The sequence below is a fragment of the Diabrotica virgifera genome, chromosome 7, assembly GCF_917563875.1.
Source record: "Diabrotica virgifera virgifera chromosome 7, PGI_DIABVI_V3a".
Classification (NCBI taxonomy): domain Eukaryota; kingdom Metazoa; phylum Arthropoda; class Insecta; order Coleoptera; family Chrysomelidae; genus Diabrotica; species Diabrotica virgifera.
Window position 1 is genome coordinate 231644437 of NC_065449.1, and position 26531 is coordinate 231670967.

The window sequence follows — 26531 nt, forward strand, 5'->3', positions numbered from 1 at the left end:
TAACCTATTGGCTACTAATGACAAAAGAGTATATGATTGTCTAATCAAATTTATACATAGCACAAATGTATGTCTGTAATCAATCTTAGCCAATCTCGTTAACCTTTTTTTTACCCAATTGTTTATTTTCCCTCCTTTTCCCCATTTATAGTAATGTCTTTTAGGAATTCTTAAGAGGTTTTTTTTTCTTTTGACTATTATGACCTGTTTGCAATAGTAGGTATAGATAGACACTTTTTTATTAAGTATTAAGTAAATTAGAATAATATGTTTTTCTTTTTAATAATTTGTATTAGGTTTAATAGTTTTTTTTTTGTATTAGTATTAATTATTATCAAGTTGTATCTGGCTAAATAGCTAAGTGCTAAAGTCACAAATAAAAAAAACTGAAAAATTTAGCTTTAGTAAATTCAAAGAGATTTTTCAGCGCTGCCTCTCCGTCTATAATGGACACCACAGTGGCGAGGATCGGAGACAGTGGCCAGGCACTGTGGCGTCCATTACAAAATCATTGGGGCTACAAAATCGCCTGTTTAAGCCATTTTGTGGATCCACAGAGTAGCGCTGCAGAGTGGTTCATCTATTTTTGCGCTAAACGATATTTCTTTAGTAATCAAATGATTCCTATAATGAATTATAATACGTTAAGAAATAAACATCTCTAACAAACTGCTAAACAATCATTGGTTAACTAACCTAAACTAAACTGCAAGTATATTACTCAAGCAAAATTAATATTATCTTCTAAATTACCAGTCTAACAAATTTGGTTTCAGTTTGCAATATGGCAACGGGTAAGAAATCTTTTCTCAAAATATGGAAACTGTTTTGATTAATTACGTTAAATAATATATGAATCATGATTAAGTTGGTCTAACTTTGGTAATCACCAAAGATGGTGTAGTCCAATTGGTTATAAGTAAAGTTGTTATTCAAGGATATGCCAAATGAAACACCTCGACTAGAGGATCTTTTTGGAATCCAACCTGAAAATCCGGCGAATCTAGAATACACCCTTTAAAATAGGCGATTTTCCTTATAAATCACGTTTACTAATACTAAATAGTATTGAAGTATTCCAGTTTACATATTTTGAAAAATGATTCTGTAAATAAAATTATTAAAATGAAATATATGAATATCACACAAATTTATTAAGGTCACTTATGCTCTAAGGCAAAACATAAGGCACATATTTCTCATAAGTATTTCAAAATTAATTTCTATCAAATATTAAACAATAATAATTAATGTATCTACTTATATGTTAATACGTTACTGTAACATTCGATGCTTCAAAACAGTAACAACTGAAATAAGTAAATAGGTTTTTTGAGTAGACCATTATTGTTCTACATGCTCTCCATATGACCAGAGAAGAGAGCAGAAGTGGCTGGTACAAAAATCTCAAATTTAAGACTTGTTGATAACACTTCACGTAAAGGAGCAAATGAGCAAGAAATGCTAGATCTACTGCGAAGAGTTGAGTTGGAAAGCCTTAAAGTTGGTATTAAAATAATAAAGACAAAACGAAGGTAATGGTGATGGACATATTCAGGTAAGTAACCACTTGCAAGAATACCAGATAGTAGACAGATTCAACTATCTCAGATCTAGTATATCTAAAGATGGCAACTGTGAAGCAAAAGTTCGGAGACGCATTAGTATAACAAAAAATGCGATGAGTCGCCTAAATAAACTTTGGAAAGAGAGATCTACCTCTCAAAAAATCAAGATGAGATTGGTGAATGTACTTAGGGAGCATCCATAAACTACGTCGTAAAAAATTTGAACTTTTTAATACCCCCCCCTCCGTCGTAATTCGTCGTTTAGAGACGACCCCCCCCCCATATCGACGTCTTCGTTGCAACTCACGACCTTCCTTTCATTGATTTAAAAAAAATCAATATTATTTCTGTTTTTTTTAATCAAATATGAGGGGGTAGGCGTAAAATCTTGGTCCAATGCTATTTAAAGGCATTAATTTTTTTCGAATCCTGAGAAAACTAATAAATATATTTGAAAAATTTAAACGCAGAATAAAAGATTACATTATTACTGAGGGTTGAAAGTCCCTTAGAATAAACAAAAGGTTTCTTTTGAATGAAATATTTGAAATGAAAAATTAGACAAAATTTTCTCTTTTTCTTCACCCCTGTAACTTATTAAAATAAACATTATAGATGTTTTCATGAACTTTTGGCCTCGGCAATAATGCAGTCTTTCATCTGCGTTTAAATTTTTCAAAAATCTTTATTAGTTTTTTAGTATTCAAAAAAATTAATGCATTTAAATAGCATTGGACCACGATTCGTTCTTTCAGAACTGTTGTTTCACACACGGTATGCAGCACATAAATGAACTAACAATTTAATATTTTTTGCTTCCAGACGTTGTTCTGCATATAGAAGCGAATGTTTAAACCCAAAGAACAATGTCTTATTGTTTGTTGTCCTGTACAAAAGTGCTACCTAATATTATTTTAACGCCGTGACTGATAAAAACGAAATGAAAAGTATGCGATAAAAGTATCTATAATAGAATTATTCTTTTTAATTTTAACAAAGGTATATTTATTCGTAAAAGTTTTGTTTTATTTTCAATTTCATATCAAAAAATTTACGTTTTTATATGAATATCTGATACTTTAATGCTGGTAGAAGCTAGTAAAAAATTATTTTTATAGACACAATAGCGACAAATTTAAATATACCATTTACGACGTCGAATGGGCACTCATACCCCCTCCCATCTGTCGTACTCCGCCGTAATAAACAAGCCCCCCCTCTTCTCAACGACGTAGTTTATGGATGATCCCTTATGTTCTCAATATTTCTATAGGAGAAAGAAACGTATCACTCTTCGCGACCAATAACGCAAAAAATTGATGTCTTTGAGATGTGGTGCTGGAGAAGAATGTTGCGCATACGACGACACAGTATTAATGTCGTAGAGACCCGACTTGGGTCAATTGTATGTGTGTTAAGTCATAATAATAAATTATAAAGTACAACCCGTCTTTTTTTTTTGAAAACCGAACATGAAAATTAAGTTGGGCTAATATGGCGTGAGTCCAACAGTACAGAGGTCATTAAAATGGAGAATGCACAAGTGTCATAAACTTCAATTGCAGAATATTTTCTTAAGAGGCAACAGTAGCGATCAACAGGTAGCAACAAACGCGGTCCAAGATTGCGGCTGTAATTTTGAATATTTTGTCGAGATATTTGGCACACATATTCGTAATATAATAAAGAATGGCGGTACAGAGCCCAATTTCAGAAATATGTTAGTATGTGGAAATTACTCTACAGGGTGTTAGTAAATAAGTATGAAAAATTTTAAGGGCAGAGATACGGGGTGTTGAAATTATAATTTCAAACTGCCAATTTATTTATTGCTCTAAGACCAGTTGAGCTATGAAAATGAAATTTGGTGAGTTTTAGGAGGTAGTTATTACGAACTTTTTGACATACAATTTAGAATTTTGTATTCATCATTGGCGCGCCTACGGGCAATGGTCAGAATTTTTTAAAGAAAAAAAAATAGTACGCCACTGTGATATTTCGAATTAAAAATTATTTTTAAATTCCACGTCTAATTTATGATAAAAAACCTTTCTTGCCCTTTTTTCACATGGTGCACCGTTTTTATGCAGAAAAATAAAACATCTTGGCGCGTATTTTTCATTTCTTAATACATCATCAAGAACTATCCAATACAATAATACTAAACTAGAACAATAACAGAAGAATTTTATATTCATCATTGGCGCGCGTACGGGTAATGGTCTGAATTTTTTGAAGAAAAAAATGGTACGCCACTGAGATATGTCAAACTAAAAATCATTTTTGAATTCATCGTTCAATTTACGACAAAAAATCTTTCTTTACTTTTTTTCATACGAGGCGCTGTTTTTATACAAAAAAATAAAACATCTTAACGCTTACCAAGTATTTGAGGTCGTTTCCATATGCATAGAAACTTAGTTCAAATACTTTGTAAACGTTAAGATGTTTAATTTTTTTGCATAAAAACGGCGCCGCATATAAAAAAAAGGGAAGAAAGATTTTTTGTCGTCAATTGAACGAGGAATTCAAAAATGATTTTTAGTTTGACATATCTCAGTGGCGTACTATTTTTTTCTTAAAAAAATTCAGACCATTACCCGTACGCGCGACAATGATGAATATTAAATTCTTCTGTTACCTGTAAAGGAGATCATTTTAAACATTTCTTGGAGCTTTGTACCTAGTTGAAATGGTGTTAGTAATATTTTCTGTTATTGTTCTAGTTTAGTATTATTATATTGGATTTCTTGATGATGTATCAGGCTACGGCTTCACGGGCGAGAAATTGACGCTAGCAGTAGCCGTAAAGCGAACTTAAGGTTCAGCGCAACGGAAGAGGAATAGCCGAACTGAACCGACTACAGGACTTGTGCGTAGTCGGTTCAGTTCGGCTATTCCTATTTCGTTTCGCGGAACCTTAAGTTCGTTTTACGGCTACTGCTAGCGTCAATTTCCCGCCCGTGGAGCCGTAGCCTTAAGAAATGAAAAATATGCGCCAAGGTGTTTTATTTTTCTGCATAAAAACGGTGCATCATATGAAAAAAAGGCAAGAAAGGTTTTTTATCATAAATTAAACGTGGAATTTAAAAATAATTTTCGTATTCGAAATATCTCAGTGGAGTACTATTTTTTTCTTTAAAATAATTCAGACCATTGCCAGTAGGCGCGCCAATGATGAATACAAAATTCTTAGTTGTATGTCATAAAATTCATAATAACTACCTCTTAAACCTCACCAAATTTCATTTTCGTAGCTCAACTGGTCTTAGAGCAATAAATAAATTGGCAGTTTGAAATAAAAATTTCAGCACCCCGTATCTCCGAAACTAAGCAATTGCGGACATATGTTTATAGAACAAACTGGCATTAATTTTTCATGTAGAATTAGCCCTTAAAATTTTTCATACTTATTTACTAACACCCTGTATAACTAAATAAAATATTGCAAAAAGGAGCCTGTACCGCCATTAAGAAGAACAAAAAAATAAACTTTCTTCAAATAAACTTTTTTACCCCATGCCTAGATTTTGTGTCATATTGGACCTAGCAAATTTTTTTATCTCTAACAAGAAATCGAACATATTATAACTAAATAACTGATTAGTCAACATAGAGAAAATGTCACTGTCATTTTGACAAACCTGCGTCAGAGTTCTGTTCCGTTATCTGCATAGGGATTACGAACACTCTACGGCGCTACGGTAAAACATGGCGGATACGATTCGTATCGAGTGTTCGTAATACCTATGCAGACAACAGAACAGAAATCTGACGCAGGTTTGTCAAAATGACAGTGACACTTTCTCTATGTTGACTAATCAGTTATTTATTTATAATATGTTCGATTTCTTGTTAGAGATAAAAAATTTTACTAGGTCCAATATGACACAAAATCTAGGCATGGAATAAAAAAGTTTATTTGAAGAAAGTTTATTTTTTTGTTCTTCTTTATAGAGTAATTTCCACTTACTAACATATTTCTCAAATTGGGCTCTGTACCGCCATTCTTTATTATATTACGAATATGTGTGCCAAATATCTCGACAAAATATTCAAAATTACAGCCGCAATCTTGGACCGCGTTTGTTGCTACCTGTTGATCGCTACTGTTGCCCCTTAAATGTAGTGCCACAAGTAGAATTCATGACATATGGCGGTAAACTTTGCTTTAAATATGCTGAATCCATTATTGACAACCCAACCATCAGACGTGCACTGTCTTAAAGCATTAGACTATTCATACAAAATCGATCAGACTTAAAAAAAAATAGTTTAAAGCCAAATACAATCATATGTAATCGTTAAATATTACTATATAAACAATTAAATTATTGTATGTTTCTGGTACAAATCATTCTATTATTTAATACAATCTAAACTTATTAGTCATTTGGTAAAATTGAACTTTTTGTTTAAAAATACATCATAATTAAAAAGTTATAAAAAGCCTTTATTAAAATTAATTTCACCAGATAATTCTAATAATTCGATCACTCACTATAAATAAAATCAACTAGATCAGTGGTTCCCAACCTTTTATGTCTCGCGACCCACCTTCTGATGTTTTTCCATATTCGCGACCCATCCCTCACCCATGATGATACGCTATTCTGTACTCTGTACACTACTTAGCTAATGTAAGATCCACGCCGCGGCCCACCTGAAATGTGCCCGCGACCCACTAGTGGGTCGCGACCCACCGGTTGGGAAACGCTGAACTAGATGAATCTTAACATAAAAATAATATAAAAAATGGGTTATTCACTAAATTAAGAAAACTTTGGTATAAATAATCATTTAGGCTTATAACGACTAATAATATGAATATAACTCGAGAAAAAAAGTAAAATTTGGTAACAGTCCATCCGTAATAACATACTCTTAAATACGGACCATTTATGATCATTCGGAAAATGTTGATTATTTGGAATAGCTTGTTTATATCTTGCTGATATGTAAGTATACTTGAATTTAACCGATCCAAACCAATCTTAAAATCTAGAACTTAGCGCAGTCTTAATAACAACTTATGTTGTTTTAGCTGTTAATTACATGTACTTATGATCTGAAGATAAGTTGTAAAGTGTAGATTGTAGATCACGAAAAAGTTCGCAAGTACAGTACCTACTTGGTAAGTATTAAGTTGTGACTACGCAGTACACAGATTGTAAGTAAATACTTTCTTATTATTTTTATGTTTGTATGGTATTTCTGTTGCTAAATTCCCGATTTTGGCAAAGCACCAGGCCATTTAGAATGATCGTAAATGGCCAGTTATTGAGTTTTAAAATTATTTTAAAATATCTTTTCCGAAGACATATACTCCAGTGTAAAGTTAGATCAGTTTTTTCCATATATAATACTAAAGCATAGGTATTGGGACCGTGCAAGTTCGGCAAAGCGACCTCTATTTCTACGCTCTGTACTTTTATTCGCACTTTTAATTATATTGGCCAATTATATTAGTCCTGGTTGCTGGATAATTGTCAAGACCATAGTCGAAAAAAATAATAAGAAGAAAAAATAAGATGCAGGTTATGTTTAGCAAACGTAAACAATTGTATGTAGTAAATAAAATCAGTTATTAAAATGCAGTACTGCAAGCAAAATACAATTAATTAAATTTACCTTTATATAATAATTGCATATCATATCAATATTGTGGAGCAATATATAATTTTTCTCTGTCAATGACAGAAGGTATGAAATATACGTCAATTTGACAATTTTAATTGACAATATGAATTATTTAAGATAGTTGCAATATTTCTCCGCGACTCGCGCACGGTCGTTTCTCGTTTCCCTTTCCAAGTACTTGCACACCGCGAATAGTTATTCAGAAGTGATCCAGGAGAATTTTGTTTGTGGATTACTTACAAACTGGTAAAACAATAACTTCTGAATATTAGTATAACCTTTTAGACCAGCTGAACGAAAAAATTTGTAAAAAAAACACGGTTTACAGAAAAAAAATATTTTTCGTCAAAATAAAAATTTTTCACCAAAAAGAAAAATGTCACTGAAAAATTGAGAATGACTAAAATCCATGAATAAAAATTCGAATTGTTGATGCATCCACCCTATTCACCAGATTTGGCCCCTAGCGGCTTCTATTTGTTTCAATATACTGAACACACTGTATTAGACTAATGAACTCACAACATATATTAATATGATTGATCCCATTAACTTTTACAATCAAAATTTACTCATTTATAGACTACAGTAAAAACTGATCTAGCTACACCATGGAAAACTCAAGCGTTTATCTCTATTCTTTGAATAGTTTCATTGATCGTCGAAAAATGAAACTTGGCAATATGTTTCCTCAAACTCTCGGCGTTTTTATACATCTGCGAGCATATGACACACTTAAACGGCCCTGCAAATTCTCCGTGGATATTTTTCTCGTGAGTCCTCAAGTGATCCCGCCTTGAAAACTTTTTCATGCATTGTCCACACTGGTAGTTAATCTTGTTCAGTTGTTTTCCTAAATTGCAATCATTTACTATTAATATACATTCACCGGCACAAAATTCCGCCACTAAAAATTTTTGATTAAGTTTGACAATAAATTTAGAACTTTATTATTTGTACTCCAATTTTCAAGACTCTTGCATCAATTTGTAGGTAAATGTATTGATATTGTTTGTTATTATTCCGGTAATAAAAATTTTTGCTTAGATGGCATTATACGGGGGTGAACGGAAGTGTTGTTAATTCTCCTAACTTGAAAAAATTCTGTGGAAAAATTGAAGAGCTAATTTTCTTTCATACTTTTTTCGTATTATCTCGGAGGCATCCATAATATTTTGTTTTTTGAATTATTTGAATATGTATCTCTTTTTTTGTAAAAGCTGTAAACAACAACACTGATTTGAAGGATTATTTAATTAAAATTATCAAACGCACTAAAATTAACAACACCAGACAAAATTAACATCTAACAATAAAACACTGAAAACGTTTGTTTTCTGTACTTCCACAAAATTTATTACAACTATGTGACTACAGCTGTTTCGGCAGAGTGCCTTTCTCAAGTGATTTAGAATTACTATGGGTTTGCCTTTTTAAAGTCTTTAACTGAAGAGGTTGAGGAGTGGGGAGCTGTTTGTCTCGAGTTGGCCATTCAGAATTATATCTGTATTTTTCAATTTATTAATTTCCATAGATTCTAATAAAGATAGCTTAAGGCCTTTATTTTGAATATGCAGAATTTGAAACTGTTCATTAAAAGAATGATTATGATCTAGAAGGTGAAGTGCGTATGTAGAAGTGTCTGTTTTTCTATTGTTGAAAGCCCTTTTGTGTTCTGCTATCCGTTTGTCAAAGGTTCTGCCAGTTTGACCGATGTAAGTTTTCGGACAGTCACCACAAGTTAGTTTGTAAACACCACTCTGTAGTTGTTTTCTCTTTTGGGCTCTTGTTGTTCTTAATATATTTTCTTAAGTTGTTATTAGTTCTGAAAGCTGGTGTTATTCCTTTCTTTTTTATGTATCTGGCTATTTTTGTTGTTATCTTGCCAGTATATGTGATAGAGCAGAAGGTACTGGGTTCTTTCTGTGGTGGTGGATAGACTAATTTCAGGGCTTTCTTATGGAGTTTTTGGTTTCAAATTTTGTTAATTGTTTGTTCGTTATAGCCATTGTTTACTGCTATTTGTTTAATTAACAAAATTTTAAACCAAAAACTCCATAAGAAAGCCCTGAAATTAGTCTATCCACCACCACAGAAAGAACCCAGTACCTTCTGCTCTATCACATATACTGGCAAGATAACAACAAAAAGAGCCAGATACATAAAAAAGAAAGGAATAACACCAGCTTTCAGAAGTAATAACAACTTAAGCAAATATATTAAGAACAATAAGAGCCGAAAGAGAAAACAACTACAGAGTGGTGTTTACAAACTAACTTGTGGTGACTGTCCGAAAACTTACATCGGTCAAACTGGCAGAACCGTTGACAAACGAATAGCAGAACCCAAAAGGGTTTTCAACAATATAAAAACAGACACTTCTACATACGCACTTCACCTTCTAGATCATAATCATTCTTTTAATGAACAGTTTCAAATTCTGCATATTCAAAATAAAGGCCTTAAGCTATCTTTATTAGAATCTATGGAAATTAATAAATTGAAAAATACAGATATAATTCTGAATGACCAACTCGGGACAAACAGCTCCCCACTCCTCAACCTCTTCAGTTAAAGACTTTAAAAAGGCAAACCCATAGTAATCTAAATCACTTGAGAAAGGCACTCTGCCGAAACAGCTGTAGTCACATAGTTGTAATAAATTTTGTGGAAGTATAGAAAACAAACGTTTTCAGTGTTTTATTGTTAGATAAAATGAACTTCCATCAAGTAACGGTCGAATCCATCAATTACAAAATTAACAACAACACAATTCAATAGCAGGTACGTCCACCTCTCGCAGCAACGATTGCTCGCAATCTGTTTGACATCGAATAAATAAGATGTGTTATCCTTGCCTGTTCTTGCCTATTCTAAATTCATCATGGCATGCGGGCCCTTTTAATCTTATCAATCCAACCTCTACTTAAGATATCTATGTTTATGGGTAAGTCAGTGTTTTTATTTACAAAAAATTGCGCAGCTCTTACAAGAAAAGAGATATTTGGATAATTCAAAAAACAAAATCTTCACGATGCCTCCGGGATAATACGAAAGGACCTGAAAGGACTATGAAACAAAACCAGCTCTTCAATTTTTCCACAGAATTTTTTAAAGTTACGGGAAAATACAACGCTTCTATTCATCCCCTTAGTATGCCATCTAAGCAAAATTTTTTTGTTGCCGGAATAATAGCAAACGATATTAACCCTTAAACGCCCAAGGGTGGGTAAAAAATGTCCACCTAATGCGTATTCCTTTGTAACATATTTATTACGTGTTTTAAAATTTAAAAAAAATTATTTATTGTTAAAAAGACAGCCCTTTATCGAATGTTAATTTGGTTCTACCGATATTTTTAAAAATAAAAGTAATATCTTGAGTTAAATATGAGCCGGCATAAAAAGTACACCCTTGATAAAACTTGTTTCTAAAGGTTTCTATATAATTTCTTATTGGTAGGAACATAATCCATATAATTATCGACGTATATTTACATAATCGACATAATTATCTGCCAATGAGGAGGCTGAAAGGAAGAATGTGGAAAAAATCGACAAATCTGAATTACTGGCTTTTACTGTTATGTTAATTTTGATGTACACTGTAATTTTGTTGTAAGGTTTGTAAATTATTTATATTAATATTTTAGAAGATGCTGTGTTTATTAAGAATAATATTCTTAAGTTTAATCCATTTCCAACAACTCTCAACAAATATATTAGCTGTTTTCGAGGTGGACATTTTTTACCCACCCTTGGGCGTACATGGAACCTAAAAAAGGTTGGGCGTTTAAGGGTTAATACATGTATCTACAAACTGATGCAAGAATCTTGAAAATCGGAGTACAAATAATAAAGTTATAGTTATAAGGTATCAAACTTAATCAAAAATTTTTAGTGGTGGAATTTTGTGCCGGTGAGTGTATATTTTGAGCTATGTACAATGTATTATGTAAGCAAAATAGCTCTTACTTGACTAATCCTTCAGTAACGCAGCGTAGCAGGCAATAAAAAACACGATTAAAAGTTAGTTTTATGTTATATTTCAAATGTAACAATGGAATTATCAAATATATGAATCGTATTCTGAGAAATGAGAGCATAATTTGTATTTTATTGCAGGTTTTATTAGAAGTTTAAGCTTTATGATTTAGCGCTAATATGTTACAGCAAAAATTGTCAATTTTGGAATATTTCATACTTAAAAAATTATAGATATCAGGTAAAAATTATAGGTAAAAAAATTATGAGACTGGCTATATACCAACGCATTGGCTGCTGTCGACTTTTGTGACGATACCCAAAAAATGAAATACTAGAAGTCGTAGTGACTACCATACCATCAGCTTCATAAGCCATGATTTAAAAATATTTTTTCGAATTTTGCACTCAAGGATGTACCAAAAAATGTCAGAAAAACTTAGTGATACACAGTTTAGGTTCCACAATAACAAGAAAAGCAAAATTTAGTCTTCAAGCTAGGGTACAGAGACGCAGAGATCCCCGCCATCTGGTATGTGTTTTATCGAATTTGAGAAGGCCTTTGATTGAGTTAAATATACGGAAATAATGATCTATTGCTATTTTTCAGCAGGTAGATACAGTGGAACCCCGATAAGTCGGCCCCGATAACCCGGAAGTCCGGCTAACCCGGATTGATTTTCATCAGATAAACATTTTGATTTTCAGTACATATTTTATATTTTGACAATGACACCCGTTCTGGGCGTCGAAATGTTAATAAAATTATTTTTTCAATTTAATTGTGGCCTTATTTCCCATCAAAATAGTTAATTATCAGATAAACATTTCAACAATAAAAATGTATGTATGTAATATAATATTTGAAAGATAATGTGTATTTGTGTAATTTGAACTATACGATAGTAAAAATGACTCATGGCACAAGCCGGCAGAAACAACAGGAACCTGTCTGTAGTATTCCTTTATTTTTTATTTCAAACTGTGTTAGCATTGTTTAAGAAAGACTATTTAAAAAATTATTTTTTAATCACTGGTCTTAGTTTTCACTGTTCTTAATACATAATAACAAAACATCGTTCCGATTGTGACTGTATGAATACAGTATTGTATTGTTCGCTTCTGTTTGCTTAGGTTTGTGTTTGAGTGTTATGTTATTTCAATTCTAACGGAGTTTATCTGTAAGTATACCGTATTTTATTAATTTTTACCATATTCTCCGGCTAACCCGGATTTTCGATAACCCGGATCGGCCGCGGTCCCAATTAATCCGAGTTATCGAGGTTCCACTGTATTAATAATAAAGACTTAAAGTCTTACTGGCATCAATGTCCAAACATCATAATTTGCCGGGATAATTTTGAAGAGGTACAAATATGAAGGGTAGGACAGGGCTTCATTTTGTCCCCACTAATATTTAACATGGCGTGTTGAATCAAGGGTCAAGGGAGTTAGTTGGGCCAAGGTATCGCGATAACCGACAAAGAATAGAGAATACAAGAAAATTGGTAGAATTTACTATTAATTCTTGACTGCAAGATGATCAAAACACAACATGGAAAGGGCCGGCGATAACGGGCCTGTATGGGATGCACTGCAGGTGGGCGCCCTTGTTTGGGGGCGCCCAAATGAGCTTTTTTTTTCTGATGATGTTTTACAAAATACTAATTGAGAACAATCTAAGGGCGCCTGTGCTAGAAAGCAGACGGGCACCTCATACCCTATCGCCGGCATGTTGGTAGTACGTTTAAATACTGATGACAAATTAAAACTAATTTCAACATCTTTCAGAATACGGCTCAGTGATAACTAAGTAGTATGAAATTTTAATGCAGTAAGCTGATACAAAATAAGGTACTTCGATAAAAATTTGTAAGAAATACTGCTGAACTATTAATAAACAATTTTTATAAATATTACAGTGACATTGATGTATGTAAATTAGAATAAACCAAATAGCAATGCACAACAAAGATAGGCACACAATAACATGAAGGAATCTCTCAATTTCGTCTCACTGAATTTGATGACTGTGGTGTAAAAGCTTGAAAAAACCTCACTGATGATGAACTCTTTTGTTCGAAAACGTTCTATGATGTAAGCCTTTAAGGGAATTTTTAAACTAAATATACCTTTTATAAAGGATTTTAACGAATTTGCATATTATTCCACATATAACATAATCCAATGCTGAGATAGTAGATAAAGCGACTGTCTTTATTAATTCTCATTGCTCAGGTATAAATAACAAGGACCAATTTGTGGACTGTCATTGTATCAGCTTACTATAACCGTTGATTGATAAATACGGATAGTATTATCCAGTATATTTATCAGTCAACGCTATAACTACACATTCATTATTATCACATGCGATTCAAACATCTTAAACTCATAAAAAAATATTAAAAAGTTGGATATTAATATGAATTCTGTTTTCATAAAAAATCAAACTCATAGTTTCACTGAAAGTATATATATATATATATATATATATATATATATATATATATATATATATATAAACTATTAAAAATACTATTCCCAGTATTTACCTTTATTTACTTGTCCAAATCAGTGTTGTCACATTATTAATATCGTTCTAATAGTCTCTAATTTGTGTGTCTATTGTAGTCAGGAGCAGTACTAATAATTCTCGAGACCTTACTTATTCACTTCCAGCTATTTTCATTCAACGCTTTTAAAAATGTTTCATATATAGTGAGAATAAAAAATGTTAATGCTTATATGGGATTACCCACAGTTCGGTTGTAATGATAATTACATAGTTTTGGGCAGGATAGATCTGAGTTTGTTGTCTGTTTTAACTGTTGTACCTATTTCCTATCCTGTTTAATTTTTCTGATAAGCCCTTTACACCAAACCTAACAACACAGGGGAGAGGTCAAAGACAGTGACGGTTTAAGGCATCATGGGGCCCTAGGCGGTCATAAGAAGTAGGCCCCTTTATAGCGACCATTTACTTAAAACAAATTTACAGATATTTATGTTATTACGACAATGTAAAAAAGATCATTTTTCCTTTTTTTTTACATTTCGCAACAACTTCTCATTAATAAAGAAAAAAGGGATATTGTGTCGATATATGATTTTGCCCTGGGTATGAGTGCCACCCCTTCGGGGGTGAAAAAACATACATTCAAAATAAGTACGGAAATGGCTAAACTGATTAACTCTAAGTAACTCTTCTAAGTAACTTTTGTTCTATCGAGTTTTTTCACTAAATCAATACTTTTTGAGTTATTTGCGAGTGAATATGTTCATTTTTCAACAAAAAAACACGTTTTAGACGGTTTTTCGCAAACAACTACAAAATTAAGTTTTTATCGAAAAAATATTCTTGGAAAAATATAGCGTATACAAAATTTAAAAAAATGGTGTATGTATGAAGTATGTAGACCCAGTATAAGCAGAGCTGGAGCTAATGACAAGTAGATTCTTATTCGACAAATTCCAAATCAAATATTTCAACGTAAATAACCAAAAAATAAAGCACTTTTCGGTGAAAATCATCACAACTTTTTTAAAGTGGTAAAAAATTTTTATTTTTGTTTTTTTTTTAAACAAGTTTCAAGTATCAAAATTAAGCAAGTAAAGCTTAAAATAATGTTGATTCTATTTTTTGACAAAAAAATCTTGAAAATTTATGAAAATCTTGGAAAAAACTTATATTATTTATGATCTGTAAGTGTCACCGGTTCACAGTGCTTATATTTCTTAACATTCGGATTTAAAGTAAAACAACTTTTTGAAATTTTGAAAAATTTTTTTTTGCTTTTCTGAATATTTCAGATTTTTGCTTTTTTGGAAGATAAAAATTGGTTAAGATATGACTGTTCAAAATTTGCATACCTTGGGTAAAGAATTTTTCATTTATTAAAAATTAATAAATGAAAATAGTTTCTATCCTTGTAGGATCGGTACTCACCGGAGGGACCGCAGACGTTCGGATACAATTAGCGTCTCTTTGCAAGAACAATGACGACTTTGCTAAGTAACAAGATATTTACTCAACACACACACACTACCCATTAGACTAGGTACCTGATTGAAAAATCCACTGTACCATGCCAATGGCCATTAGTTGTTGTCGAGGCATTAAGCCAAATAAAAAAAATTGCATATACTCGTGATTAGTGACTTGTTCAAGTCCTTTCTACTACAGCCCTTTTATAAATAAGCACTTAATACCGATAAAGCTCACAGAGCATATAAACAATACATAAGTAAAGTAGCTTGTGAAGCGGTAAGGATTAATTTCATTTGGGATGTTAATTAGGGGGTTATTTTAACCAGTTTTTTTTATCCAAAAAATGGGATCAAATTTATTCTGAGCGTATATTGCTTACTTTTTATGCTAGAAATTTTTTTAAAAAAACAAGAATATTGCTTTTTTAAACATTTAAACAAGTTATGATGAGTTTTCCATGAAAAGTGCTTCGTTTTTTGATTATTTTACGTTGAAATATTCGATTTGGAATTTGACGAATAAGAACCTACTTTTCATTAGCTACAACTCTGCTTCTACTGGGTCTACAAACTGCACACATTTGTTCAATTTTTTTAAAAGCTATATTTTTGCTAAGAATATTTTTTCGATAAAATACTTACTTTTTGAGTTATTTGCGAAAAACCGTCTAAAAACGTGTTATTTTTTGTTGAAAAATGAAGATATTCACTTGCAAATAACTCGAAATGTATTGACTTGATGAAAAAACTCTACTGAACAAAAGTTGCTTAGAATTAGTCAGTTCCGGACGTATTTTGACGGTATATTTTTTCACCCCCGAGAAGGGGTGGACTCAACCGTGGAGCAAAAACATACATTGGCACAATATCAATTTTTTCTTTGACATGTTAGCTATGCTTATACCAAATTTCATGTCAATCCAAGCTCTTGTTTCAAATCCAAAGGTTTTTTAAAATCCGGAGGTTTTGCAATATTTTACCGTGAGTGAATGGACTATAAGGCCCATCGGTGGGTAGAAATTGAAAAAAAAACGTACAAAATAATTACCAGCTTCTAAGCAAAATTTGCTTGCAAAATTGATTACCACATTGAGGAAATGATTAGAACATGGAATATAAAAATGCCTTTGAAGATAACTGCTTAATTTGTCTTGGAAGTCGGTTGTATTTTCCTGATATTTGACAGAAAACAAAGCAAAAAACTGAGTTTGATTGGAAATCATAAATTAAACATTCTCTTTTTTTTGTCTCAGTTAGCCCTATTTGATTTTTTTACCATTTTAATTTTTTTTTAATTACTGCTTAAATAATTCAATATTAATTAATGCATTTGTGTGGGATGCGGGCCCCAACACATAGAATTATCACAGAAATACACATAATAATCAGAATTTGATATATCACAGTGCGTGAAACATCCATCCTCGTATCTTTCCAGCCACAGCTGGGTGTCGCCTACAACCATCATAAGCAAAGTACATTCGAACCTTAATATCTCTATACAACAATTGGCGGTTATTCACACCTTCCCAACAAATTTCTCTTAATTTTTTGATAATGATTTCTGGAGTGGCAATCGAAACGTCAAGTATTTTTTAGGTATATGTAATTGTCATTACAACCGAACTGTGGCTAATCCCATATAAACATAACATTTAATTTAAACATGCCACAAGTCAACAGTTTTAGAGCTAAATAGTGTGAATAGTTTTATAACATGACGATCTATCTGCCTGTTCACATGTAATATGTCTGTATTACGAACTTTTCTCACATGTAATTGTTTAATATATTTACTCTGAAATAAAATGTATAGGTCCATGATTCTTGATCTAACACGCTAAGTTGGTTTAGCCAGTCTCCTCGAACATCCTTCTGTAAATAAAACTTCGAAATATCGCTAGAAAATTATTAGTATGATACACTTAAAAATGTTAAGGGGATGCTATATTAGACTGTCTACTTACCATGCAAAAAACTTTAAAAATATAAACAACACAAAATCACAGCAATGCGAAAAAAAATTAACAACGCAAAAAATGATTTAGTAAAAACGTAAAATGCTCGTCAAATAACAAATAAAATATATGTACAAAATTAACAGGTTAAATTTAGCTATATAGTATCTATTATGTATCTTCTTGATTATTATATTGTATCCACATTATTACGTGGAAATAAATAGTAAAGAATTAGATTTACAGGGTATTCTATATATTTTAGACATTTACAGCAAAATAAATAATTTGTTCTGATCTGCTAAAATTGCTGTCGCCAGGGGGGTACAACGGTCTCCTTTATTTAGATTTACTTACCCAAGTTTTTTTATGTATTTTGACCCGTGGAACACGAATTTTTTTGGTAACAGTTGGTCCGGATGTCGATAAGCTGTTATAAACAAAAAATTTAAAAGACGATTTTTTGAAAAAAACATTTTTTTTGTATTTTTTGGGTCATTCTAAGTAAAAAATGTTATTGCAAGTTTTTTCGTAAGATGCATAGTTTTCGAGATAAATGCAGTTGACCTTTCAAAAAATCGAATAATTGCAATTTTTGAACCCCAATATATACAAGCTGTACGCTCCCGAGGAAGCTGAAGCTGTTTTCACTTGAAGATCCTTTTTGTGGGGGATCATCCCATTCTGACTTTGGTTTTACAATTGCTGGTGTGACTTCGCTGTTTCCACTACCTTTCTCCATTCTTCTCTCTCTCTGATTTTGCTTCCTATATTTCTAATTTCCATACTTCTTAAGTCTTCTTCCACTTGTTGTCTCCATCTGAGTTTAGGCCTGCCTCTGGTTCTTGTACCTGGTGGTATCCATTCGGTTATAACTCTTAACGGATTGTTCTTCTCTCTTCTCATTATGTGTCCATACCATCTAATTCTCTGTGCTTTTGTTGCTCTTACTATGTTCTCTTGACCCATCCATTCTTGTATTTCGTGGTTCATCCATTGCCTTGCATCCTCTTCGTTTTCCCTCTTTGGTCCCAGAATTTTTCTCTCAAAAACTTTCAGCTGCTCTTCTTCTCTTGCTGTTAATGTGAATGTCTCCAAAGCGTATAGCACTATTGGTCTTATGGTCGTTTTGTAGATTTTCATTTTTGTATTTCGGCTTATCTTCTTATCTTTGAAAATTTTTTTATTTCTGTAGAATGCTTTGTTTCCTGCTTGAATTCTTCTTTTCATATCTACACTTTCATTTCTTCTGTTGACTAATACTCCCAAATATTTGAATGTTTCAACCTCTTCGAAGCTGTGTGCGTCTATTGTCATTTCTGTCAGTTGCGTCTTCTTTTTTTTACTTACATTCATGTATTTTGTTTTATTTTCATTTATTTCCAGTCCTCTTAGTTTGGATTCGTTTTCTATTTCTTGAAAGGTTTTCTTTAATGCCTTTTTATCTGTTGCTACTATGGTTATATCGTCCGCATATCCAATTATTTGTACTGTATTTTTATTTATAGTTCCTGCGTTTGACAACTTTTTTATTATCTTATCTAATGATAGAATAAATAGTACAGTTGAGAGCGCATCTCCTTGTCTTACTCCATTTTTAATTTTTATTATTTCTGTTCTCTCTCTTCCGGTGTCTATTGTTGCTTGGGAATCTCGCATTGTCATTTCTATCATTCTTATAATTTTATTTGGTATTTTGCACTCTTGTAAGTCTTGGATCATTTTTCTTCTACTTAGTTTGTCAAAAGCCTGTTTAAAGTCTAGAAAAAGTATATGTGCTTCTCCGTCGTACTCGTATGTTTTCTCTATCGCTTGTTTTAGTGTATGGATAGCATCTATCGTGGATCTTCCTTTTCTGAAACCGTACTGGTAGTCTCCTATGCTTTGTTCTGTGTATATTGTTAGTCTGTCTCTAATTATACCAGTCAGTACTTTATATGTTACATTCAGTAAATTAATTGCTCGGTAGTTTTTACATATCCTGTGGTCTCCTTGTTTTGGGATTGTCACAATAATTCCTTTCTTCCATTATTCGGGCATTGTTTCCTTATTCCATATATTCTGTATTAGTTCATAAATCTTTCTGTATAGTGCTTCACCCCCGTATTTTATAAGTTCTGCACATATTCCGTCGTCTCCCGCTGTTTTCCCGTTTTTCAGTTTGCATATTGTATCTTTTACTTCTGTATAGGTCAATTCTTCTTCTTCACCTTGTTCCGGGTTCATTATTGTTTCTCTTTCTTCTTCTACATCCGTTTCTTGATACATTTCTTCGAAATACTTCTGCCATGTTTCTGCTTCTATGGTTACATTAGCTGTCCGTTTTCTACTACCTAGCTTTAAGTATTGGTACAGTGGTTTTGAATTGTGTCTCTTATTTTCTGTTTCGATCTCGTTCATAATTTCGTCTACTTTTTTATTTTTCTTTGATTTAAACAATTTCTTTGTCTTTTTCCTTTGATCTTGGTATTTTTCTCGTTCCTCTTCTTTACCTGTGCTTAGCCATTTCAATCTTGTTTTATTCTTTTCGTCCACTGCTAGTTTGCACTCTTCGTCAAACCAATTGTTTCTTCTTTCTTTTTGCATTTTTCCAACTACTTTCTCTGCTGCAGTGTTTATTCCTTGTTTGATTTTTTTCCACTGCTCCTCCATTTCTTGTTCCTCCTTGAACTGCATCTCTACATTTACTGCTTTTACAAATCTTTTTACTCCTTTATCTTTCAATTTATCTACGTCCCATCTTCCCTGTTCTTTTCGTCTTTCATTCTTTGTTGTTTTTATTTTACATTTTGCAATCACTAGCATATGGTCCGAATCGATGTTTGCCCCTCTGTGAGATCTCACGTCATTTATCGACTGTTTGTGTGACTTTTTAATAAGTACATGGTCTATTTGATTCCCCTCCAGACTGCCTGGTCTCATCCATGTTATCTTGTGTATGTTTTTGTGTTTATATCTCGTGCTACTTATGTCCATGTTTAATGCCGCTGCTAAATTACATAATCTTTCTCCATTATTGTTTGTTGTGCTATGTAATGAGTTTTCCCCTGCAACCTCCCTAAAGCATTTTTCTTTACCTATTTGTGCGTTGAAATCGCCTATAATAATTAATATATCTTCTCCCGGGATTTTTTCGGCATTTTCTTCTAGTGTTTCATAGAACTGTTGTTTTATTAAGTCATCACTGTTTTCTGTGGGTGCATAGACATTTATTATGGACAACTTGTTCGGTTTGCTGTTTACTCTTATGTATGATAATCTTTGACTTATGGGTTTAAATTCCATAACTTTATGCCTCATTTCCCCTAACACAATAAAAGCAGTTCCTCCATATCCTTGTTTTTCTTCTCCAGCATACCATACTGTATAATTTTCTTTTTCGATTTTTCCATGTCTCCCCCACCTGGTTTTGGTTAAACCTTGATGAACCCCAATAACTTTTGATTAAAAAATAAAATAGCAATTCTGCTTGCAGCATTTGAAAGTTTAAACCAATTTATACCGATTTTGATTATTTGCATTGCTAAAAATTAGTTTTTTTTATTGTTAAACAAAGCTCTAAACAAATAGTGCTTGAGTGATGTTTTCAATGCATCTCTCATTTAAAATCGAACGAGTAGGAAGGTACAAGTGCAAGCGCCTGTAAACAGCACGCATTGGGCACGCGTCAAAACGCTCAAACTCTATTTTTTATAGCTTTGTTTCACAATAAACAAGATAATTTTTAGCAAGGCAAATAATCAAAAATGGTATTTGACTTGAACTTTTAAATGCTGTAAACAGAATTGCTATTTTATTTTTTAATCAAAAGTTATTCCGCTTCAAAAATTGTAATTTTTCGATTTTTTGAAAGTTCAACCGCGTTAAACTATGCATCCTACGAAAAAACATTTAAGGACATTTTTTGCTTAGAGTGTTGGGACACTAGAATCTAATATATACACTAGATATGATACGTTGTTGTGGGAAACCATATATAGTTTAGTTTTACGATTAGTATATTGTTTTTAAGAAGTTGTCAAATAAATTAATAAGAAAAGTCACACTTTCACGTTTCTCTCTCGGCATAAAATATAAATAAAACACACAAGAAATTACATTATTGGCATCCCTGGTTAATTGTAAAACATGCAGAACCTAAAGCTAGAGAGGGAAACAATAAAAGGATCCCTGAAAAAAGTTTTTAAAGAAATTGAAGAGGTGAATCCCAGTGACGAGAAGACAATACAAAGACTCCTGCAACAAGTTGATGATAAAGCAGAGCGAGTATTTCTTCTAGACAACAGCATAAAAGACATTCTATTTGCAGAAGAAACCAGCACGGAAACTAGGTGCCGTGGCCGTTAGTAGGCATCCGCTATGAGAGAAATTTTTTGGAAAATACGAAAATATACATTATTTTAAGCTATTCTCAAAAAAAAATTTTGCGGATTATCCATTAGTTTTCATAATAAAAGACTTTGAAAATTGGATTTTATACACTTTTTTAGACCGCCATATTGATAATTACATGTGACGTTGCTGGATGTTGCCAAATCTATAAAAATTTTTAGTTTTACAAGTAACAAATTTTGACGCATTTTTGTGGGGAAATGGACCTAACCTAACCAAACCTGGACCGTACGGGCATCGGTACAGGAGGGATTTTTCTCGATTTATCTTTGAAATCTAGGGATTTTTAATGTGTGACATAATTTTTATATTTATTGCTAGTGCCACCTACTATGTAGTAATTAAACAATTCAAATTTAACAATACAGTTTTCTTCAACTTTGTTGGCGTTTATTGTTTTGTTACAAATTGACAGCTGACAATGACATTTTCTTATTTTTTTGTTAACATTGACAGCTGACAATGACATTTATAATATTTAACAAAAGGTAATGACAGTTTCTTCTTTTTTTTTGTTGACATTGACAGCTGACAGTGACATTTTCTTCTTTTTTTGTTGACATTGACAGCTGGCAAGGATAGTTTTTTTTGTTGACATTGACATCTGACAATGGCATTTTCTTCTTTTTTTGTTGACATTGACAGCTGACAAATGGTACTGACAGTTCTTTCGTTTTTTTGTTGACATTGACAGCTGACAAATGGTAATGACAGTTTCTTCTTTTTTTTGTCGACATTGACAGTGACATTTTTTTGTTAACACTGACAGCTGACAATGACAGTTTTTTTGTTGACATTGACAGCTGACAATGACATTTTCTTCTTTTTTTGTTGACATTGACAGCTGACAAATGATAATGGCAGTTTCTTCGTTTTTTGTTGACATTGACAACTGACAAATGGTAATGACAGTTTCTTCGTTTTTTGTTGACATTGACAGCTGACAAATGGTAATGACAGTTTCTTCTTTTTTTGTTGACATTGACATTTTCTTCTTTTTTGTTGACATTGACAGCTGACAATGACATTTTTTTCTCTTTTGTTAACATTGACAGCTGACAATGACATTTTCTTCTTTTTTTGTTGACATTGACAGCTGACAAATGGTAACGATAGTTTCTTCTTTTTTTTTTGTTGACATTGACAGCTGACAGTGATATTTTTTTCTTTTTTTTGACATTGACAGCTGACAATGACATTTTCTTCTTTTTTTGTTGACATTGGCAGCTGGCAAATGGTAATGGCAGTTTACATAATAAATGGCAGTTTACAATTAATAAACGGGCAGACTGCAATTGCGCGCAGCGGTCAGAAAGGAGGAAGACCTAACCCTTCGGTCCAAACCTAACTTACGGGTAACAGAGTGAGAGAACCGCAGGAGGTATTTGACCGCTGCGCGCAATCACAACCCACCCTAATAAACATAGTTTAATTTGTATCTCTCCATTGACCTCACCGTACATAAACGGCGACACTGTCTTTCTTTGCACTTAAACTGTTTTTTAATTAATCAAACACTTTGCAAATGTTGGATTAATTCTAAATCGCTTTTTTGTGTGATATTATTAATATCAAAATAAGAAGTTACATCCATTTTTCGATACTAAACGTGAATGACAACTAATCTTGTTTTGACAAATTTTCAAATTCCAAAGATATTTTGATTTATTTAAAATTTTAAATTACATCAAATATTTGAAACAGAAAACCTTACGATAAAAATTGGCAACCTAGCACAGTCCTTGTCGAATGTCGATCTAAATGTCATAAACATTTTGTGATTTTGTGTTGTGAATTTGATTACTTGATTGCAAAAATGTTGACAGAGAGAATTTAAAATTTTGTTGGATTATAATATTTTCAATATAATCCAGTATTCTAATAAAAATAATGAATTATACCGCACTAATATGGATTAATAAGATATAAATAAAAGGTCAGTACCTACAAATATAAAATATACACTTCTATTTGGGGAAAATATGTCTGAAATTAGTAAGGTTATGTATGGAAGAAACCAATTTTTAAAGTTGATTTTTATTTAAATGAATGAGTAATCCGCAAATTTTTTTCGGGAAAATAGCTTAAAACAATGTATATTTTCATATTTTCCAAAAAATTTTACCCGATGCGAATGCCTACTAACTGCCACGGCACCCGGAAACTATTAGCAAGGAATTAAATGATGAAGAAAACTTTCGTGACGAGGTAGGAAAATTTAGAATAGAATGTGAATACTTGATCAAAAATTTAAAAACTTTGAAAGATCAAGAAAATAAAGGTACAAAAAATGAAAAACCTGTCAAAAATTTACATCTGCCAAAACTTGAAATAAAGAAATATGATGGAAATGTCAAAAATTGGATAAATTTTTGGGGCCAGTTTAGAAAAATCGATGAAGACGCAGACCTTCCAAACGAAGACAAGTTCCAATACCTGATCCAATCAACAGAAGATGGCACGCCAGCCAGAAGCCTTGTCGAAAGCTTCCCACCTTCCGCTGAAAATTATAAAATAGCCATTGACCAACTGAAAAATAGATTCGCAAGGGACGAAATTTTAATTGAGGTATACGTTAGGGAGTTATTAAATTTAATTCTAAATCAACAAACCTCAAAGGAGGACCCAGGTATGGCTTTATCTACTTTGTATGATAGGTTGGAGACTCAGCTTAGGGCTTTGGGAGCACTAGGTGTTACTAGCGACAAGTATGCAGCGATGCTTTTGCCACTTGTTGAATCCACGCTACCTTATGAGTTGCTTAAAATTTAGGAAAGAATACCTTGCGGAACTAGTAAATTATCTAGTGAAGGTTGGTGATGTAGTAATGGTTGGTTCCGACAACGTCAAAAGAATAAACTGGCCCATGGGCAAAATCATTGAAGTATATTCTGGGCAAGATGGCATCCAAAGGGTCGCAAAAGTAAAGACAAAAAATGGTGTATTGGTTCGTCCATGTCTACAACTATATAGAGTTGAACTACCTATCAATGATATTCAAGAAAATTTAAGAAAAGACAAAGAAGAATCAACAGAACAAGATAAGTCAGAAAAGGGTAAAAAGTCAAGGTATGGAAGAACATTGAAGACTCCACATAGATTCACTCCCGCCTGATTCCTGGGTCCGGAGAATGTTGGGACACTAGAATCTAATATATACACTAGATATGATACGTTGTTGTGGGAAACCATATATAGTTTAGTTTTACGATTAGTATATTGTTTTTAAGAAGTTGTCAAATAAATTAATAAGAAAAGTCACACTTTCACGTTTCTCTCTCGGCATAAAATATAAATAAAACACACAAGAAATTGCATAGAGTGACCCAAGATATAAAAAAAATGGTTTGTTTTGTGCAAAATCGCTTGTTTGTAATTTTTCAAGTTTTTTGTTCATAACAATCTTGTCGACATCCGGATCAACTGTTACCCAAAAAATTCGTATTCTACGGGTCAAAATACATAAAAAACTAGGGTAAGTCCATCTAAATAAAGGAGGCCGTTGTACCCATGCCATGCCACATTGTTTGATTTGCTTGTCTAGATAATTGCTAAGAAGAAATGCGTTCAATGTGCGTCCCCGTTTAGGATTTTGTCCTCTTCAGGGTTTGTAGTGAATGTATTGTGTGGCAGTAAAAGCAAACAGTCCGAAAAACACACTGGGGCAAGTGTCGTGTCCTGGTGTTTTTCCTTGGTTATGCCGGACGGTGGTGTCCAGAAGGCCAGAAGTCAACAGAGAAGAAGGTTTTGATGGATTGTTGTTGGTTCCATAGACATTTACGTGTACTGTCCGTGCTTCGCTCTCGACCAGTCTCCCTAGAAACCATTGTACTACGCAGGCGAACCTGCGTCCCTCGTGGGCGGTCAGGAGGTGGCTTTTGAGCGAAGCGTGGACAGTGAGCGTTCGAGTGGAGAAAATAGTTGCGGCTATTTTCTTGGGACGAACAGGTATAATTGTGCAATGAAGTTGGGAAACCGCAAAAAACCAACTTCTCCCTGTTCGGGGTAGGGAAGAGGATATGTTATAGGTGGGTACGGAAGGCTAACGGAGTAGCCTCGAGGATGTTTTCGTACTCTGTCGGGAGTTCGTCAATGCATGTTTGCATTAGAGCAGACGGTAAATGAATCTTTTTGCGTTTGGGCGTTCGGCAGAGTACGTGGCCGGAAGATGAACAGGAACATTTGAGAGATTCTTGTGTGTCGGAGGGGGGGCCGTTGATTACTTTGATTGTGAAGTTCCTGTTCAGAGAGTTTATTCTCTCGGTGATTTTGGGGATGTTTGAGATGTTATGGATTTCGTTTGAGGGGTATCGCCAGTGCTCATAGTTGCATCTACGCAAGATTCTACGTTATGCCCCCAGCAACCTCTCTTGTTTTGCTCTAGCGCAAAGAGAGTAGATGCATGATTTGTACTCCATGACGGGTCGAATAAAGGTCTTGTAAGTGTGAATGAGAGTCTTCTTGTGTGTCTTGCCAATTTTTCCAGAGAGAGGGTTGAGAAGTCTGGCCCTGTTCCTTACCCTATCTAAAGTTGCCTTTAGATCTGCGTTCCAGTTAAGAGTCCTGGTGAACAGTACTCCCAAATAGTTCGCAGTCGGGCTAACAACAAGCCTTTCTCCCAACAGACTAAGTGGATATTGGTCGTCTTCATTAAGGCCGTTGTATCCCCTGGCTACAGTACTATAAGTTTCTGAGCTGATTTTTTTTGTTGCTAAATTTTAGTTTTAAAGTTTTAGGGTAGCATTTAGCAAACTGAAACCTTTGTAGTTTTCTGGTTATTTATTCTGGTATTTTATTCTATCTGATAGTCTTATAAATAATTTCGTATTCAATCTCTACCAACAGCTTTTCTGTTCTTTAGTTTTTCAAGTTGTCTTTGTAGTTCATGCTTGCTTATGTGAACTTCTCCGTTTATGGTAATTTCAGGTGTTTGTGGCTCTAACGTCACTTGTTGTCTCTCTGTATATAACTTCTTTAAGGCTGTATGACACTATGCATTT

General features: G+C 33.1%; 1 protein-coding gene and 1 long non-coding RNA gene across 3 annotated transcripts in view; one reads left to right on the forward strand and one right to left on the reverse strand.

The window, feature by feature from the left end:
• Window positions 1–26531, reverse strand: part of LOC114327263 (protein bric-a-brac 2-like) — a 55794-nt gene that overhangs the window by 6080 nt on the left and 23183 nt on the right. The window contains exon 5 of one of the 2 annotated variants that reach the window (XM_028275808.2): window positions 7160–8061. The exons of the other annotated variant lie outside the window; for it this stretch is intronic. Within the exon in view, the coding sequence (XP_028131609.2) occupies window positions 7829–8061 (233 nt within the window). The 3' untranslated portion in view covers window positions 7160–7828. Of the gene's footprint in view, window positions 1–7159; window positions 8062–26531 lie in introns of those variants that run through there. 2 annotated transcript variants of the gene reach the window in all.
• The window catches only part of LOC126887724 (uncharacterized), a 92575-nt gene continuing 74241 nt past the window's right edge, over window positions 8198–26531 (forward strand). The window contains exon 1 of the long non-coding RNA XR_007699169.1: window positions 8198–8903. This is a non-coding gene — a long non-coding RNA (uncharacterized LOC126887724). The remainder of the gene's footprint in view (window positions 8904–26531) is intronic.